Source organism: Lathamus discolor, chromosome 2 (assembly GCF_037157495.1).
Source record: "Lathamus discolor isolate bLatDis1 chromosome 2, bLatDis1.hap1, whole genome shotgun sequence".
NCBI classification, from domain to species: Eukaryota; Metazoa; Chordata; class Aves; order Psittaciformes; family Psittacidae; genus Lathamus; species Lathamus discolor.
The window spans coordinates 112,023,916-112,043,467 of NC_088885.1; the positions used below are offsets into that span (position 1 = coordinate 112,023,916).

The 19,552-nt window shown below is 40.3% G+C and overlaps 1 protein-coding gene across 1 annotated transcript in view; it reads right to left on the reverse strand.

Moving 5' to 3' along the window:
- NPC1 (NPC intracellular cholesterol transporter 1) overlaps window positions 1–19,552 on the reverse strand; it is a 27,470-nt gene extending 7,918 nt beyond the window's left edge. The window contains exons 1-14 of the mRNA XM_065668130.1: window positions 19,349–19,552; window positions 12,719–12,841; window positions 11,369–11,475; window positions 10,613–10,788; window positions 9,572–9,739; window positions 8,689–8,938; window positions 6,740–6,816; window positions 5,708–6,078; window positions 5,117–5,343; window positions 4,434–4,534; window positions 3,335–3,437; window positions 2,206–2,395; window positions 1,555–1,737; window positions 759–873 (exon numbers count right to left, since the gene is read on the reverse strand). Coding sequence (XP_065524202.1) covers window positions 759–873; window positions 1,555–1,737; window positions 2,206–2,395; window positions 3,335–3,437; window positions 4,434–4,534; window positions 5,117–5,343; window positions 5,708–6,078; window positions 6,740–6,816; window positions 8,689–8,938; window positions 9,572–9,739; window positions 10,613–10,788; window positions 11,369–11,475; window positions 12,719–12,841; window positions 19,349–19,432 — 2,275 coding nt within the window. The 5' untranslated portion in view covers window positions 19,433–19,552. The remainder of the gene's footprint in view (window positions 1–758; window positions 874–1,554; window positions 1,738–2,205; window positions 2,396–3,334; window positions 3,438–4,433; window positions 4,535–5,116; window positions 5,344–5,707; window positions 6,079–6,739; window positions 6,817–8,688; window positions 8,939–9,571; window positions 9,740–10,612; window positions 10,789–11,368; window positions 11,476–12,718; window positions 12,842–19,348) is intronic.

Here is a 19,552-nt window from a genome sequence, read left to right on the forward strand (position 1 = left end):
TTTTCTAGACAGATATCCAAGTTAACTGCTAGCCTCATAGCAGGACAAAGACCCTTTCTGTTCAGTAATGAGAACAGCTGAGATGAACCTGGCTACAACTGCTGTCTTTGACCTGTTTGGCATCTTTAAGGCTGGGCAAAGAAGTGAGTGGCTTCAAGACATTTCTCAATTCCACAGTTATTAGTCTTGTGCAGACTGCATAAGAGGGTTGTTCAAGAGCACTGGTAAAGCAAGGTCTTACTTCAATATTAAGCCACTCGATGCAAGATGAACCAATGGGAAATTACACTCCAGGTAAACAAATTCATTATGAAAAAGGCAAATTTATACTTGGAGAGTAACAACATAAGATATGCCTCTAAAAAATATTGCAAGAGTGAACCTCAAATGTTATCTCTTGTAGGGGCAATTCTTCAAGCAGCAGCAAGATGACTGAATGCAATATAGGAGTTAGTAATACATCAGATGTCAGGGTGTACTAAGGTCAAACTTAGACTTGTCAGTCACTACAAATCAGTAAAAAGCTCCAGCCCAAAGAGCTCAACATTCAGAATTAGATCTTTTTAAGTGTGCCGGTCTCTTGAAGTACTACAATGCCTATCCCCAGCAGAGCTCAAGTTAAACTTGATTATAGCAATGAACAACTAAGCTTAGCTTCCTCTACAAATTCTTGCTTTGTTTTCATATTTAAGTTTTTTACTGGTTTTTGCAACATGCAGGTATAAGGCCCTTATCTTCAAGGGTTAAAGAAGTCTTACCAAGAAAGAATGCCACAGTCTCCGAAAAAGATGAGAGAAACATACTGGGTGCCACATCTCCCAAGACTCTGCCAATCTGTTTATCCAGGGTTTCACCCTGAAGGCGCTCATCTCTCTGTTTCAAGAGAATTTATTATAATTAGGAGTCATGCAATTTAGAAAGTGATTTCATATGGCTTTAAAAAAAACCTTCTAAACACACCAAGTTCTTTTATGGTTTCTACTGCATTAACACAAGTTAAATAAAAAAGAGATTCTCCAATATAAAAGCAGCATGAACATCCTCTGTTGCCTTGCTTAAAACTTAGTAAGTACTGTATTTTAAGTTTAGTAATTCAGCCAAAACAACACACTTGCCAGAGGCAGCGCCAGTTGCAGTAGGTTACTGAGTCTGTCAAGTTAGAAAGCTGATTGCCCACTAAGACTTGGTGTCAGAAGTCTCTGGTCTGAAGCGTGTAGTTTAGTCCATGATTACTTCTCACAATACACTAAAGTTACAAGTGATCAAAATAGGAGCCAAGTTCTACATCTACCAGAGAAGGATGTTAAGGATATTATTCTTTTGTACATCACCAGTATGTGGACCAGAAGTTAAGTAAGCTGATCAGCCAGCAGTAAGAAAAAGCAGAGATTATGGTGGGGAGGCAAAACATACATATGGCTCTCCAAGACCACTCCTGGGAGACAGAGCTGCTCAGACTGGACTGAGCGCTGGAATGCAGAAGACACTGCTCCAAGTTAACAGCCTTCAAAAGAAAACAGGCATGTTTATAAGAGTGTGTATGAGAATAAATACCTGAAGTGTCTGTACCATGATGAAAATGTTGTCCACCCCAATAGCCAGCACCAAGAAGGGAATTACTTCTATCACAATCAGTGTCAGTGGGATTCCAAAGTAGCTGAAAATGCCTATAGAACATGCCACTGAGCTCAGTACAATCAGGATGCCTGCAATGCCCAGGGATATCTTTGAATCCACCTAAAAAAGTCATAATGATTGTCAGCCAAATCAGCATCACACAGGACAGAGTCTACCAACTGTAAAAGCGATGTTCTGCTTTAAATGTACGTACTAGAAAGCTGCTTTTCTGGTTCTTGTGAAGATCCAGAAATTAAAAAACAAAAAAAAAGACCCCAAAAAAACATCCCCCCCCCCCCCCCCCAAAAAAAACAAAACGCAAAGAACCTTCAAGCTAAAAGCCTTAAAGCTGAAGTTAAATGCACATCAAGTGAAAATACTTACTTAAGGCTAAGAAGCATACAAGTATCATCAAGTATGATAAGGGTAATGCTACCCCCCCCAGTTCCTGCCCAAGGCAGACTCAATGTTTTAAGACAATCTTGAGTATGAGCATTCTGCAAGAATATTTAAGTCACTTAAAGCCAAGTAAAGTTAGTCCGCAAGGTGTAGCTTCAGTGTTTACAGCAGTGAGAACTACATACATACCAGCAGTCTTCTGCAGCTCTGGATACGTCCCAAAGCCATAGAGATATACACAAACATTACAGTATAGCTTATCAACACAATGCCAATATCACTGTTGCTTTCACGATCGATTTCATCTTCAATACTCCGTTCAGCAGAAAATGATATGGTTAAGTTTGGATTATCATAGTTCTTCAAAAAGTTAATAAACCTAAAGAAAAAAAAAAGTCACACTTTAAAGACTAAAACATCTTGTACTAGGAATACAAGTTGGTTGAAGGCAAATTTGAATCATCTGTGTGGTACAAGACTGCACTGTGGCCAGACAGTACTTTGAAGGACCTTCCTCATTTTTAAGAGGGATGCTGGGTACACATCTCTAGAACTCTACTCCAAGCACCAGAAGTACACTATGTTGAAATACTTTCCATGTTCTCTCCAGAGTCTGAAAACAATCACACATCTTGCATAAGCTATTTCAAAGTATAAGTGCAACTTTCCTCAAAGTTAGACCTGGAAATACACAGATTGTTTACAGTACTTACGGGCTAATAGTTTTATTTCAGTTCCCCTAACTGAAGGGAGGTGCTTGTGACACAGGTAGATGCTGGTTGTACTAGCATGTACTTAGACTTCCTAGTACAGTAGTTTATCTAGTTTTTCTAGTACAGTAGTTTAACAGAGCAGTTGGCCTGTGCAAGCTAACATCAGCTCTTCAAGACAGTGAAGGGGAGGAAAGCCTCATGTGGAAGAGGTTTTGTTTTTTTTAAAACTGGAGTTCAAGAATTACAGGATAATCCAGACCTCTCCACTGGTAGTTAACACTCCAGCTGACTGAAGAGAATACCTGTGGGACTCCAGCCAAAGTAAAGTATATCAAATCCTTTCTGAAGGTACTTATCAACAAGTACTACTGTACTAGATGGTTGCTAACAAGATCAGATCCTATCTCCTCAAACCAAGTGAAGCATGTCACATAAAATGAAAGTTTTATAACCAGCACAGTTTGTCCTTAACTGGTTCCGTTGCCTCTCAAAACACTTCTGTAGTTACACAGAGAAGCAGTACAGTACCAGTGTTTTTCACATTTCTACAGTAGGAGCTGCTCTAAGTAATGTATGCATTCCAGAATATAGGAATGCCTACTTACTCTTTTTCCCATGCCAAGGCTTTCATCAGCTTTCTTGAGTCATTGTAGTAGTTATTGACAGGAAAAGTAATAACAAGAGCTGTAGCATTATTATAGTTATCGTCTAGAGTAGGGGAAAAAAAAAAAAAGTCAGGCACTATAAAGTGGAGCTCACATTACAGAATAGGCTGGTACAGTTAAGTTTAAAATTAGTATCATTCAAAGCAATCCTGTACAGTTAAGTTTAAAATTAGTGTTGTTCAAAGCAATCCCATCCTTACAACTCCATTTAAAACAATCTAACACCACCAAGTTCTCAAACACACTCCTGAAATGACAACAGAAGCAGATAAGCATTCCAGGTTGTATTCAAAAGTAACTATGCATTATTTACTATGTTCATGGCACCCCAGCATTAAGTTGTTGCATGATTAGACGAGGGGCTACTATATAACTAATGTTTATGACATTCCATCTAGGAAATAGGATGTGGTTTCCTAAATACTGTGCCTCTTGTATACTTAGATATTATTCAAAGCAAGTACAAACCCCCTACAGTTTCATCAAGAAGGGGATGCCTTCAGAGGCTGTTTTAGTATATTTGTTTGGTGTATCTATCAAGTATGTTTAATTGGATAAACTGCTTGAACAAAATTCTAGCTTCAGAATAATTATGGGAGGATTCCTTTTGCAAACACCTCAATTTATTCTTAATTGCTTTGTCAGAGCAGTGACAAAACTTTAACTTAAAAGACAAAATACATGCACATCCCAGTAAGTCAACCTGAGATACTTCATGTCTTTATCTAGTCTCCAGAAACCAGAGATCCTTTAGCAGGCCCAAAGCAGACTGAACATTTGTATACTTGTCAAAAAGACAAGTATGTTCCAGCAATAGCCTGTTTACATTTTGCATTTCCAGAGTAGTCTGCCTACAATCTCAGCATGGATCTACTGGAAAACTAAATACCCTTGCTTACTGAAAGTTCAACAAAATTCCAATTTCTCTGGAGTATACTTAAACATCTGTGTTAAATGAGAATACACCGTTAAGTGCCAAAGACAGCACACAAATATGTGCTGTCAAGAGTTAAACTGCAATACTGTTTTGCCAACCTACCATCATATCCTCCCAACACCAGCCATGGAAATACAGGTCCACCAAATGTTCCTAAGCAGGGATCGTGAAGCAAGCTTGTGTCATTCAGTGATGCTGGAGCCCTAAAGAAATCACCAGCAGTAAGTGTTATCTTCTGCTTGACAACTGAAGCACAGCACCACAGGACAAAAAAAAAAAAAAAAAGGTAGACAGCGGAGAGCTGTTGTGTTATAACTGATGATAAAATCAGGAGAGAAATTAATTAAGACTGCTAGTGATACATTGCCCTTGTGCTATGTTTACTTTGAATTTAAATACAATTTTAAAGGTGTCTTCCTTGTAGCTGAGGAGTAGCTTCTACCCAACTGAACTGAAGTGAAAGCTGAAGAGAAGACAGGTTCTATAGAACCTTATTTCTCCAAAGTAATTGAAATATGTTTAAGGTAAACCAAAACCCGCATCTAGGCTTGGTAAAATAAACCAAGCTTAACTAGAAACCTGATTAAAATGTAGCTCCTGCTTAAGTGCTAAGACACAGAAACACAAGCAACCGATACTAATCTGCAGTTCCACATAGAATTGAGTTTATAAAGAGGTAAGAAAAGGTTCAAGAGGGCAGTGAAAACTAGCTAGTCTTGTTTGCCAGCAAGACTAAGACCTAGCTGGCCTACAGTTTGAAAAAGCCATGTAACCATACTGCTTACCGAACACAGTATAAGAAGTGAGTGTGGTAGTCAGCATAGACAAAGAACTCGTCCCCAACAGAGTGATCTAGAACAGAGTGACTGTTCTGAAAATAGTTGAGTACACTCAGGATAGTGCAGTTGTTGTTGTAGGGAGCAAGAGGAGCCAGGCAAATGTCCTTCAGCATTACAGTCTCATTGTCAAAAGAAGCAGTTATGTTGACAATAGCATCCTGCAAATCCAGTACCTTGAAAAAAAACAAACCAAACCATAGTTTAACAGCAGCACAAAAAAACATTTCCCTTGCAAGACAGGACTGAAGTGCATGCTGCATTCCTGTAAGTTTCCAGAGATAGTGGCACACCAATAGCAGCACATTACTAAACCTATTATTCCCATGTTCACACTAAGAATACTTAGTTGGACTTAGCTTGCAAGCCTACTTCTAACAAAAGTTTTTCACCAAAGAGTTTATAGCAAGACTAGGACTTTCAATATGAATATCTACCAATTGTTTTGATGGATACATAGCACTACAGATGGAAGCCAACTCCATAGGATTATACCCATTAGGTATGTTTAGGTCTTTCCTCTTGGAAAATTCTAGTTACCTGATGAAGAATCTCTTTGGTAAGAGGAGGCCCAAAAGATACATCTGCTCCCGATGGGTAAGGTGAATAGGTGTGTGGATGGCTGTTTGGCGCTTGAATAATAATTTGTTCAGTACGAAAGAAAGGCCCGAAGTGTGTGTCAAAGTACTCCTTCTCCCTGCGAGCTTGGCTGCTTGGGGCTGACCAGAGATCCACAGGGTTTGTAGTTGCTTTAATATATACAAAGCCCGAGCAGCACATTGCAATGAAGACCACAGAGAACAGGATAACAGGACGTGGATTTCTGACACAAAATGCCCCCCATGATGTGAATGTCATCCTTAGGCCATTCTCAAACCTTTCACCAAGCCTTTCACCACAAGTAATTTTCCCTGTAAGAGCAAGAATTAAAGAGTAAATGTTTGAGAAGTCAGTTAAGCAGCATTTTCTTAAAGTCCATTAGGATAGATGAAATTTTGTTCTAGCTCTGTTCGTAGTAGACACCAGAAGCCATGTCTACATTGATGGTAAGACCCAGGGACCAATCCTTGACTGAGGTCAAGGGGGGCAGAAATCAGGTTGTACCTAACACTGCCCCTTCTAATGTAAGATTGTCTTTGGCAGAGGAAGGCACAGCAAATAAGGGTAGGAAGCAGTTAAGAGATACATAAGCGTTAAAATGAGCTACCTCAGCTGCTACACAAACTACAGTTCTCTCATGACATGCTTTGAATGGATACACAGATGGGTCAGAACATGATCAGACTGTACTAGCATCATGTTGCCCACACCCCCACCCCAGCTACAGAACACTCCAGAACTTCCTATTAGCATAGCTAAATTCAGAAACTGTGCACCCAGGGCTTTCAGCATAAAGCAAAACAGGGTTAAGTTCTACCCTAAAAACAAAATACTGTCCAGAAAACCCAAAATAAAGCCCTGTAAGAATGGGTTATATGGCCTAACAAAGCTAAAATTCCAGAACCCATCCACAGGAAGGGGATGCATTTACAGTGAGTTTTAATAAATCTATTACTTTTATCCAGGACATACCATTGTCATGATGAGAGTTCACAGGAAAGGCTATATTGCTGTCAATTGGTGTGTACTCCGAGACAAAGTGCCGTCTCCTGCAAGACAAAAGGCTATGTTACCCTACTCCTTCAAAAAGATATCTTTTGGGGTTTGTACAGTAAAAATAGCCTAGTGCTAGTAATAAATTTGATATTTGACTCCTCCAGAATTTACAGGCATCTCATGTTCCCTCTACACCCATTCATTCAAGAATATCAGCCTCCAGCTTCATGTTCCTTTAGAACAACCTACAGCCACATCAGCCATCTTAATAAACTTTTCCAGCTTGGATCAAGCACACATTCCTTATGCATATTTAGAAGGCCAGGAGCATTAACAACACAGAGAATATCTTTAAATTGATTACAATTTAGAGTGAGAACATTTGCAAGAGCTCTCTATGTTAGAAATATATTACTTTATTAGTCAAACTGCTTAAGTTACACCTACTTAGCCTGAAGAAATGGGGAAGGAAAAAGGAAAGGAATCCACTTTCTTCCTGTCCTGCAGATTGGCAAGTTATAGCATTGAACACTTACAATAGACCTATATTGCTTATACTCATTCCCAACACCCAGAGCAGAAGCCAAGTTCAGTAGCCTCCTCATAGTAAGGTAATTAAACCTCCAGTTATGGCAGAATGTTTTGGTCTATAAATCAGACATTTCACCCTTATTCCATGGAGTTTATTCTGCATGTTGCCTACTAAAGTAAGGCTGCTGAACATGTCCTAAGCTTGTTCTACCCACTATCCTTTTCCACACAGATTTAATTCATATTATACAGCAATTTCAGGTTCCTGGTCATAGCTGAACAATATTAAAGCTAAACTGAAAAGTACCACCATAGCCCAAGGTATTAGATAGTAGAAGCCTCTGGAAAATTCTATTAAGAAGTATTAATAAAAGTTGCCACTGCTCTGGATTGCTAGCACACCCACAAAGCATTTATAGCTACAACTACTTGTGCACTTTACTAGCAAGTATCACATAGCACAAAAGCTGGCTTGCTGCCCCTTACTTTACAAAATGCTATAATTACTGGAAGGTCAGCTTTTGTTTAGTTGTTTCAAGAGACTAAGTATGCAAGACTTAATCTGCAGCAGGGCATGGACTGTTTTGTTACAAGTATCAGTCTGCAAGAAAACAATGTTACAATTGCATCTGGCTGCCAATGATCCTGAACTGAGTTACAATAATCTGGTTACCTTTAAATCAAACTTATAGTGATTCTTTCCCCCTTAACCACATCTCCTGACAAGGTTAAACACTTTCTTGAACATGTAACAACAACCAAAAGTAATGGAGGTTTTAAAGAAACACTGCATGTGGCAAACAGTTTTTTCCATCACTGTAATTTTTCAGCTCATTCCAATTACAGGAATGTTCCAATTTAAAGGAATAAGTGAGTGGAGGAAGAGAACAGGACTGCATTTTTAGTCATGTGGGTTCTCCAACATATTTTTCATGTACTGATCTTAAGCATTGTAAAACCTCACAGCTTCCAAAGTTTGACATTGAGTACAAAGACAGCTCACTGCTCCTGGAAGGCAGTGCTTGGGTATCTTAATACATATCATCCAAGAACAGACAAAGTTCAAAAGAAACTTTACTGTTTACTACAGAGGCTTAATGTCAGTTAAATGAAGCAGATATATGCATTTCCCTAGACTTCTGCACACTCTTGCTTATAAAAGCTGTAGATTTGTGTATTTGATCCCATTTCTAGGGATTCTATGAGAGTTGTGCATCAACTAAACCAACTTTCAAACTCTCTACCATGTGAATTTTAGGTGTTAGAACACTCCCTGTAAGTATAAGTATCTGCCACAGAACAGGACTTCTGGTTGGGTAAAGAAACAGAGGCATAAGGAAGCTTTTGGGGAAAAGGCAAGTGACTGTCAGAGCTGAGCATTCTGAATGCTTTACCTGTAACACCAGACTCCAAAAACTAGTGCAAAAAATATGAGTAGAAATCCCATGTAGGAGATCCACATGATGACATACACAGCATCCAAACCAAATAAAAGCCAAGGAGCAGGCAATGGAGGGGGTTGAGGTTTTGGACCACAAACAATGGAACAGTCCTGACAGCTGCATGGTGCTGTCGAATCATCCACAGACTCATTACAGCCTTTGGTTGCATTGTTCATAGGATTCATTCCATGGACAGGAACATCTGCCAAATCACAAGGTGCAGAGACAATTCACTACCGCATAAAAATTCAGACCTTCATAACAAAAGCTGCTCAGTTAAATTAGTTAAACCATTATACAAAAGGCCCTACCCTCTATGCAGGGTAGCTTTTCTTGGTCTTACAGCTGAATAAGCCACTACTGTTTCCATACCAGGTACCAATTATTTACAGTTGCCTACTAACTAAATGTCTGGTCATGTTTCAGAACATTTCATTCTGTAAACCTAGTAAGGACATACTGCTATCATCCCAGCAATATCTCCCCCTTTATCTGTTCAGACTGAAAAATGGATAACAATTTCTTTGCAAAGAAATCCTGAAGGATTAGGGTACCACCCTGATTTCCCCAAAGAATGCAAGCTATCCAGTTGTCTATGCTCAGTCCATCGCTTAATGAGTTTGAGATCTATACAGCAAGAAGCTGCATACAAAGCGAGTGCAAAGCGTGACTTCCAAGCAGATATCAGAAAAGATAATCAGTTTCTTACATTGCTTTGAAAGCCTTCAACTCATTGCTGGGCAGCTGTTTAACTAAATCAGTATACTAGCTATAGTATACTGATTTTTTAGCCTTTGACAGAAGCTTCAAAGGCAAGGACTAATCAGTTTCTCACCTGAAAAGATAGGAATAATGCTGAAAGGAGTTTGTCCATTGTCTTTACTAAACATGTACTCAATCCAGTTGGTTGCATTGCAGTCCTTGACATCTTTCCCACATAGCAGCCCCAGTGCTTTAACATTACTTGATGGAGCCTCCACATCTTTGCAGGCATTATACATTGCTAGGAAGAATGCATGAAGACAGAAGACTTATTAGACCAATGTTATTCTTTGAGTGAGTACTTCCAATAATTATAGACTTTATTTCAAGAAGAAACATATTAAGACTGTTATATAAGGCTTTCAGTTTTATTTACAGTATTCAAGGTTGTGATGCTTTGTTACAGCTATCTTCCCCCAAACAGGCCATCTGAATCTGCTTCATGCTAGAACCTACTTTACTGTTTGAGATGCAACAGGGCTTAATATTAAGTTCCTTTCAGAGACAGTTATGACAAACATTTAAGGTAGTTTTGACCTCTAGGCCACATATGACTTTCAAGTGTCTCAACTTGACTAAAGGTTACAGCACAAAGGGTACAAAGATTGAATTAATGCTTCAAGCTTGCTATAAATTTGGGTTGTATTTTGAATTTGTTGTTAGAAAAAAATTTGAAGACTTAAAGGACTAGAACAGTCCATTTCAAGAGGAATGAGTGCTTCTCATTCTTCCAGTGCACTGTGTACCAACCCGACCATTATACCTGCCAGATAGTTTCAGTATCGGGTAGGCTTTGGACATCCAATATTTGTCAACAACTTTGTTTTTCTGAAGTTAAAGTCATCAGGGTTATCAGCTTTTAACCGTTTGTATGGATGTTCAGTCTCAGCTGAGTCTTATAAGCAGTGGTATTAACAGTGTCACTGCAATGTCTCCTACACAGGCAGAAGTTAGCATTCCAGCAGTTTCAAGGGGGACGACCATTACCAATTTGATATCTCCAACTTCAAAAGATAGTCAAAGAGATGGTTTGCCCCTCCCAGTTCTTCTCAAGAAAGCACTGGTCTTTTTACCTTAACAAAAGCCAAGACAAATTAACATGCTGTTTACTCACCATTTGCAAAGCTGTCTCCAATAAAGTACTGCAGCTCTGTAACACTACTTTTGTTCTCTTTTAAAATTGGATCATAATAGGGTATGGTGCTTGTAACATTCAAAAAGTCAGACTGATTTGGACTGCAAGTCAGTTCACAGAAGAGGTTTATCAAGTTGTAAAAACAGGATGGACATCTGGGTAGGAAAGTCAATGAACAGCGATCAGATTAAAAGGTAAAGATGCAACACACCCAATTTAACCTACAGAGCAAGCGTAAACATTCTGCTAACAATGAGAGAACAAAATGTTTAAATTCTGCAAGTTCTTAATCAGCAATACAACATTAGCTGGTGCTTAAAATTGTGCAATACTTATCAGTACCATCAACACCATCCACTAACAAAATTTCCCACCTCAAATAGTAGATACAAGCAGAATTTGAAGGAAAAACTTAACTGCTGCTAGCAGGATGGTTTCTGTTAGAACAAGAAGACTGAAAAGTACTTTATGTCACCCTCTTCTGAAGGTTTCATTATAAATACAGTAGCCTGAGGCAAACTAAAGTAATGTTTATTCTACCAACTAACTCTATCCAGACGGCAAGTAGTTTAATGAAACTAAAACCTCCTGATACAGATTAGGAAGTCACTCCAAGAGCCTGCTCCCATAAGCCTCAGAATGAAGTTACCACCTTTTCTACACTCTACTTAAGAAAGCACATTAAGACATGCTCATGTTAAAAAGCTCTAGTTGCTTTGCCATTTGTTAGCATACCTGGAGAGAAACTGCAGAGGCAGCTGCAAGTTGTTTTTCAAAGTCTGAAGTTGATGAACATCACAGCAAGTGCTTACATTGCCAAAGAATAAACCTGGACAGAGTTCCTTAAATAAAAACAGCATTGAGATCAGAGGAAAGAAGCAAAAGCATGTTTAAGACCTTAGAACTCATGAGAATTATTGGTTCTACTTCAGCATATTTTAGAAGACAGTAGCTGCTGCTGTGGGAAGTGTATAGGGAAAATAAATAAATAATAAATCAGTCTAGCCAATAAGAATTTTTAGAGAATAGGGAGAAGAATCACTTCTTTCATTCAGTTTCATACATCACTTCCTTTTAGAAAGCTCCTTCAGATGATCTTTAGTCACCAGGGTCCATATATAGAATGATAATGGTATTTGAAAGTCTATTAGTAATACAACAAAGTATGTTTATCCGAGTTCAAAGTATTCCTGCAGCTTATCCTCTAGGATACCTTCTGGATAGTATCACATTCTAGAGTCTCAGAAGGCAAGCCACTAACCATTGAAATCATTCATTACCTGGCAGAGTTCTTTCATGTTCAGTTCATAGAAGAGATACATGCATTTAATGCAAGTATAACTTATAATAACATACAACACCTGTACACTAGGTCTTCAGAAACACCACAAAACAGTAGTTAGCTCAGCTGCATAGTTAAGTCGCTCCTGCCATCAGCCAAACCACTGTTTATAGCTATTTCACATTTTAAAGCTTTGAACTATCATCTGTCAGAAGGCAAGTCTGGCAGTATCATCCTACACGGTGCTTCAAATACACAAGCTCTATTTTGACTGTGATTTTGTTCACTTAGACAGCTAAAGCCCAGATAAGGAAATATGGTCTCACACTAAGTACAGCTAAGTTCAGCTAAAGTGAACTTTGTCCAAGTTTGCTCCATTTGAATGGGTGTCAGCTACTGCATTCTTATTTAAAGAAGAGTTCAGGAACAATCATCTGATGGAAAACATAGCTTACTCTTGTCCTTTAGAGACTGGAAGGGTGTAACTGCAGAATATTGTAGTTTGGAAGAGTCCTAAAAACACAGTGCTTATGCCACTGAGGAAAATAACGCAGGCAAGCGAAACAATCCCATCTTTACTGTTAGGTTTGTGAAAGCCTGTAATCACATGTTTTGGAGACTTCTATCTCTGAACAGGAACTGTTTGAGCTATGAGCTATTCCTGAGAAATCACAAATAATCTGCTCATTTTCTTACCAGGTTAGGTTAAAAAGCACCACAGTGCAGGTCCAACAGAATCCAATACAGAATTCCAAAGTGTAGGAGAATCATTTTTTAGCAGCAGATCTCCACAAGAATCTCACCTGCATTAAGTCATAGCCATCTTCTGGTAGTGCTATTGGTGGTCCATCATAAGCACAGTTGTATCTCTTGTCCCCAGAAGCAACTCCACATTCTCCATACCAGACACAAGATTGTGGAAGTACCTAATCAATACAACATAACTGATTAACTGCAAGGAATAGTGCCAAATTCCTCATTTATTGTAGAGTTTACGTGCCAACATTCCAAAACTCATTTAGAATCCAGATTAACTTTCTACTAATTTAAACATCAGCTTGTACCAAATAAAACACCCATTAACAATAGTATGGGGTTTTGACATGTGCACACCACTACCAACCTCCACCTCAGCTCCTCACCTGTCCCCACCCAGTCTAGTAACAGGAAGTGCTATAGACTTCCAGTCTATAGTTAAGACCAAGTATAAGAACTAAGAAAAGCCTACAACAATACTTCAAAAGCATCTCCAAATATAAGGTCATGTAGAAAACAATTTGTTCATGCAAGTGGATTAAACTGTCACTTTAAAGCACGAGTCAGTGTACATGTAGAGAAGCATACTGCTTACATGCAGTATTTCAGTTCCTCCTGACACTTTCTAATCCTTCTTGCAAACTCAAGTCACTTACAGTGACAGATTGAGGAAGTAGAAGCATAAAGAGGACTCCAAGACAGAACTCCATGGCTCTGCACTCGCCATGGAGTGCCATATATTGTCACAATCTCAAAGGATGCTCTTCATCACCGCTTTCAAGCCTAAGCATGCAACATCTAAGTGACACATAGAAAACTTCAAGTCTCATTTTAGAGACGTTTCCAGCTAAAGGACTAGCAAAACTGATAAACAAGTCCTTCCTTATGCACATAAGGGAAATGGAAAAAGGATAATGGCACCTTGGAAGCCTTGTATTTTTTTGTTCAGTGGTACTGATACCGAGACATCTGAAATGCTAAACCAAAATATTCTGAAAAATATTTAATGCAATAACAAGTTCTTTACAGAAAATTCTTTAAGACAGCTCCAAGACTGCCCTATATACCTGGGCTGCAAACAAAAAGCAGACTGCACAAACACTTGCTGCACTTCTGCCAGCTCTGATCAGAAGTTTGAATGGCACACTCTGAGACATAACTGACCTACTTTTATCTCCTGAACAACCTTGAACTAGCATTTGCAGAAACAGCATATGCTTACACTGCAAGGACAGACTGCTGTGCTTTGCGCTTGACCATGAATAATATTGTTTACTGACTAGAGAGGCCCCTGAAAGGCTGTATTCATAATACCCAAGAGCTACCCAGAATTACAATGCCTCTCAAACACCCATTTTTGTGCCAGCACCACTGACAGTTCCTCAAAGAGTATGTACGTAATTATTAGGTTTTAAATCAATAGCTATCACCAGTTTATCTAACCCTGTTAGAATTGTTTTCTTTTACCTTAACTTAGGTAACACAGCCCAATTCAAATTACTCACTAAAAGCCAGGTCCAAGAATCAGTTTAAGTACCACCCATTCAAATCACTATTTCATTTGTCTACTGTAGCATTTCTTCTAGCTAAACCTGTCACCAGCTGCTAAGTATCACCATATTCTTACACACAAATTGAAAGCCACCCATTAAGACTGCATTTGTAAACACTAAATATTAATACCAGCATGAGCCAAAAATTTCCATAAATTGGAGTCTATTTATAGAAACTATATTGTAAATGTGCTCAAATTAAGAAGTCAATGTCTCTTTGATGCAAATTTAGAAGTCAGTCTTCACCTCTGCTTCCTCACACTTGTACACTCCAGTTTTAATAGCAAACAATCTGTTAATGAGGAAAGATGGTTTAGTGTCTGTATGTACCAGTGTCCAAAGCAACAATCTCTTCAAGAAGCAGCACAGATTCAATGCTATTTTTGTAAAAGGGCAAAGATTTTTTAGCTGCTTACTACTGCCTGTGAAAATAGAATTAGGTATTTCTTCAGTATCAGGCTGGCTTCCATGTTTAGCCTAGAATGGTTTGTAATCATACTTTTACAAAACTTCCTATGTTTTCCTTAGGTCTTGTCATCTAACTCTTTCTAATTTTAGAACTCACAAAATTATCAACCTACTCTTTTCAAAAAGACAAGCTTCTTCCAGAGTGGAAGGTGTGGGAAAAGTGGTAATGCAGTTACCAGTTACAAAAACAAACCTTATCAGGGCACTTCCTACATAGAAAAACTTCTGTGTTGTAAACTTCAGTTATCACATCAGGCTGACTGGTAGCTCTGTCATTTTTAAAATGTTATCTGCATTTCAAGGTAACACTTCCTTGATTATAAATATATAAATACAAAATAAAATACAAGCTGTGTTATGTCTAAATTTACCCACTAGGAGTTTTGCTATAAGTTTCAGGACAAAGCAGTTTACTCACACATTACACTTGGTCATGCACCAAAAAGTATTCGGCTAAACACACAAAAAAAATAAAGCAAGATGAGGTGCTTGGCCCCGTGTTTGTTTACACTTGTAATTTGAATAAAGAATTTGGAACCACATTCCTGAAGTTCCATATTGACAACACCTACAATGTGGAAAAAAAGTCTACCACTCAATTTCAGCTTGTTTAGAAAAAGCTGACCAGATCAGTTACTTTTAAGTACTAGAGCACTTAGACCTAGAACTTTAATACTCTATTGCAGTATTAACACCAAGAATACAATTTCAGAAGCAATCCAAGATTAGATATTTATGCCATGACCGAGCAAGATCTCAATAATAAAAATGTGAATTTATCCCCTGAACAGCTAAGCTTTGGTGATCTTTGGTTTACAGGGGTTGAACTAAAGCCTAAAACCCACTAAACCAAAGTCAGCAGCAAGTCACCAGTACAGCTCTCAGACATTAACAACTCAATAGAATGCTCCTCACTGACTCAGTCACAAAATATGGGAGACTGCTGGTCTCCTAGGGTTCAGACAGTATTCAGGGATACTAAAAGTTACTAAGTAACTACTCTGTTACCACCGATAAGATATAGCTGGAAGTTCTTCCCCCAAGAAACCTTCCAAGTAACGGATAGATTAAGTTACAGAATATGACAGGTACTTCGCTCTTTCTACTCTTTCAGAACACTCCTACACCACTTGGAAGAGATGGAGATGAGTAAGTGTGGTTGTTAACAAACTACAGTTTAACAAAGCTACTGCTTGCAGAGTGAGACTTTCAGGTCATCTTGGATTTGGGTGAACAATCATCTTAAACAGGTGAGAGCCCTCCTAGCCCCCAGAGTGACAGAGAAATGCAGTGTTGAAGCCAACTGCCTTCTAAACAAGGCAAAGTACTCCACAGGACTAACACCAACAGATTTTTTTGTTTTCTTGGGGGTTTTCTGTTGTTGTTTCTTCATCACACTAATGAGTGCTCCATATTTTAAAATGGGAGTAAGTACTTTATAAAGCAATAGCAACATAACCTCAGATTAAGGCTGCTCTCTGCTGCCCCCAGCACAGTCTAGAAACCATCTGGCAGTACACTAACACTACACTACATCCTCAGGAGCTCAGAAAAAAGTGTATCCTTACTTCTGGTCAACTGAACCTGTTTGAAGAGAAGTTTCACCTCAGATCAGAGTTCCAGGAGCCCTAATAAAGAACTTGCACACAAGCAAGTATGGGCATGTCATGACTATTAACATTCTACAAAGGTTCTGCTGCAGCTTTCTGGTTTGCAGGCATTATCATTTGCAATAAAACTGGTGTTCCAAATTTCTTCAACTGCATGTTGAAACAAATCAATCTTAAATGTTTCCAGCAACATTAGCCATCACCAACAATGAATATGTAGCTGTTAAGCAAAGAACAATGATAGGTTTTATACAGAAACAGCAACTATTTGTAGCCTTGCAAATACCAGATCACAAATGGACATTGTTTGGCTCTCCAGATTACTAATGTATGGAAAAGGCAACAACTTTAGATACAGTTATTTCCCCTTGCTTCATCTACAATGGCAGATCTATGATCTTGCAGAGTAAAAAGAAAGATTCCAAGAAAAGGCATACTCACTCCCTGTGTCATCCCCTCCCCTTCCATGATATCTATTCCACATCACAATTAATACCTGATACTGCCCACTAGCTTGAGAAATTGAGTTCTAGCGAAATACATTATCATAGTACCCTTAACAAATGGCAAGGCTGGTTTATGGAAGCAGGTGGCCAGGTCAAGCTTGCGGATCTGCCCCAGCATTTGCACATTACCTCAGAGCCCTCCCTATGAGAGGGGGGGGAAAAGGCCCATGGACTAAAAGAAACTTTACATGTTTAATTCTTAGTCTTATTTTGTCTCTTTCAGTAACTTGTTCAGAGGCAGCCAATTCAGGGACAAGCTTTGTCTGCCAAGCTCCTCTTGTCCTTTTGCTCATACTAAGGAACTGTTCCCTTTCAGACAGAAAGATCATCAGCTACTTCTAGTACAGCAAAGCAAGCCACAGTTCTGGAATTATCCAAGCACACTTCAGATGTCACAAGCAAGTCAAAGTCAAGCAGGAAAAGAAAGTTCTAATACTGGGAGTAGCTCAGTATCTGTGGGAGCAAGCTCATGTTGGCCAACAATGATTTGTTAAGAAAATACACAATACATGCATGATCAGAAAGCACAGGGCCCCTAACTAGCAGCTGCCTGCAACTGAGGCCACCTGTACCAAAATACCTTCCATACCCTGCAGGGGAATAGTAATAACACTGCACAACACAGGTTGTTTTGTCTAGTGCCCAGCAAAGTACTACTCAGTTCTACCAGTCATTCCCTTCAGTCACCTCTCCTCTTTTAGGGGGACTTCTTCACTTTTCACCCAGAAAGACTGTGAATAAGTCATTCCTGATTTTCCAGGAACTAACTTAAGAGGTTACTGTCTCAATCCTGAAGCTACATCCCCATCCCTGCCAAGCAAGCTGCTCCACACAGACATTTCAGAGGTCAGGTAACACCACACTGCAAGCCACCCGGCAAGTGTGAGACAGAGCAGCACCTGTTGTTAACATCTTCCCACAGGATTTCAGAAACACAGAATATATCCTACAGCTTGGGCTTCCAGTTGCTCATATGACACCTGTGTCTCACCTTGCCCCAAGTACCAATCTGACAACTTCTGTTTTGGTATAATTATACAAGGATCAACTGAAACAGGTTTCTTAAAGAACACAAGATGCCATCCAGCACATTAGGGTGTTCAGAAAAGAGCAAGCACATATTCAAGACTTGAGTGTTAGGCTATAAATAAGTTAATAGTAAAAAGATTCAAATTCATTAGGAAACTGAAACCTGTATGGTTAAAATAATTTTGCAATGTTTACTACTTATGGACCACAAAGCCACATCCTCTACAAGGATCCCCTAAATCTTAAGGAACTTGTTTCAAGCAGTATTTTTCTGTCACCTAAATGACAGCATAATGCAACTTGCCAACTTAGAACACACCTCACTGCGACAAGATGGCACCTTCCTCTCCAAAAACTTACGTAAAGAAGTGTTGGTAAGGTGTGAGGTCCATTACCTACCCACCTGGAGATCATGACTCAGTACTAAACAATCAGCTTCTCCAGTGGTAATAGAAGAATGAATTCTTAGTTTTCTGTTCAAGTGCTTCAGAGGTTGTTTGAAGAGGATATGAGAACAGAGGAACCTCAGCCCACACACACGATGACAAACTTGTGAGTTTGAAAACAGTTAAGCATAAAACTTGACATAGAAAGTATGCTCCCAAGTCGGTTAGAGAAAAAAACCCCACAAACAAAACACTCCTTGTTTCCCCAGAGTAAGTCAGAGCACCTTGCTCCTATCTTGGACTACAGCATAAACAAAACATAACAGAGAAGAAACAAGTGAAGGCGGTACAGTATTTTTTCCTAAAGCGTCATAAAGTCCAACTTATTCTAGTCCTTAGTTTTAAGGAAGCATGTCGTCTTGATACTGGCACATCGGTAAACAGCAAGATCTTACTACACACAATTACTTCCAGGAAGCTGTCTCGTAGCATAAGAGACACTCTAGGCAAGCCGAAGCAGACACTGAGGACGTATGCAAACCCCTACACGAGCATGTGACTGCGTGGCTACTCACATGCACGGGGCATTGCATAACCAGGGCACACACCACAGGACCGCGGCACCCCGGGCACTGCTGCTGGGCGCAATACCAGGGGACCGGGCACAGGTTGAATTCGGCCAAGCCTAAGCACGCCCGCTGTCCCGCCGCCGGTGATCCCAGGCGGGCCTGCCGTGTGTCACCGGGCTGTCCCACCCTCCCTCGCCTCCGTCCCGCCGGCAGCGAGCTGAAGTGAGGGAAAGCGGAGGGAGAGCCTGGCCGGGGATAAGGAGGAGACACCCCGGTACCACGCTGCAATTTCGCACTGCCCGAGTACAGCGGCCTAACCCCCACACCAGGCGGGACGGCCGCCCCGCTCAGCCGGTCCCCCCGCCCGGGACACCCTCGGCTTCAGGCTGCGCTGGGAACCACCGCGGCCCCCCGCAGCCCTGAGGCAATCCCCGCGGTGAGGGGGGCACCGCCACCCCCTCCTTCCCCTCCGGACGGTGCCAGGAGGCCCAGCCCGCAGACCCCCCACCCCAGCAGGCACGGCCGCCCCACGGCGCCCACCCCGGGAAGGACTCACCTGCGCAGGCGACAGAAGCAAGAGAAGGAAGAGAACGAGCAGGCCGAGGCCGCCCCGCCCGGGGCTGCCTTGCGGGCTCCCCATGGCTACACGGGCAGGGGTGAGGGGAGCCGGCAGGGTTCTCGACCGCCGCAGCACCGAGAGACGGTGAGGTGAAAACAGGAGGCGGAGAAGGAAGGAGGGCGGGAGTACAGGCAGGCAGCC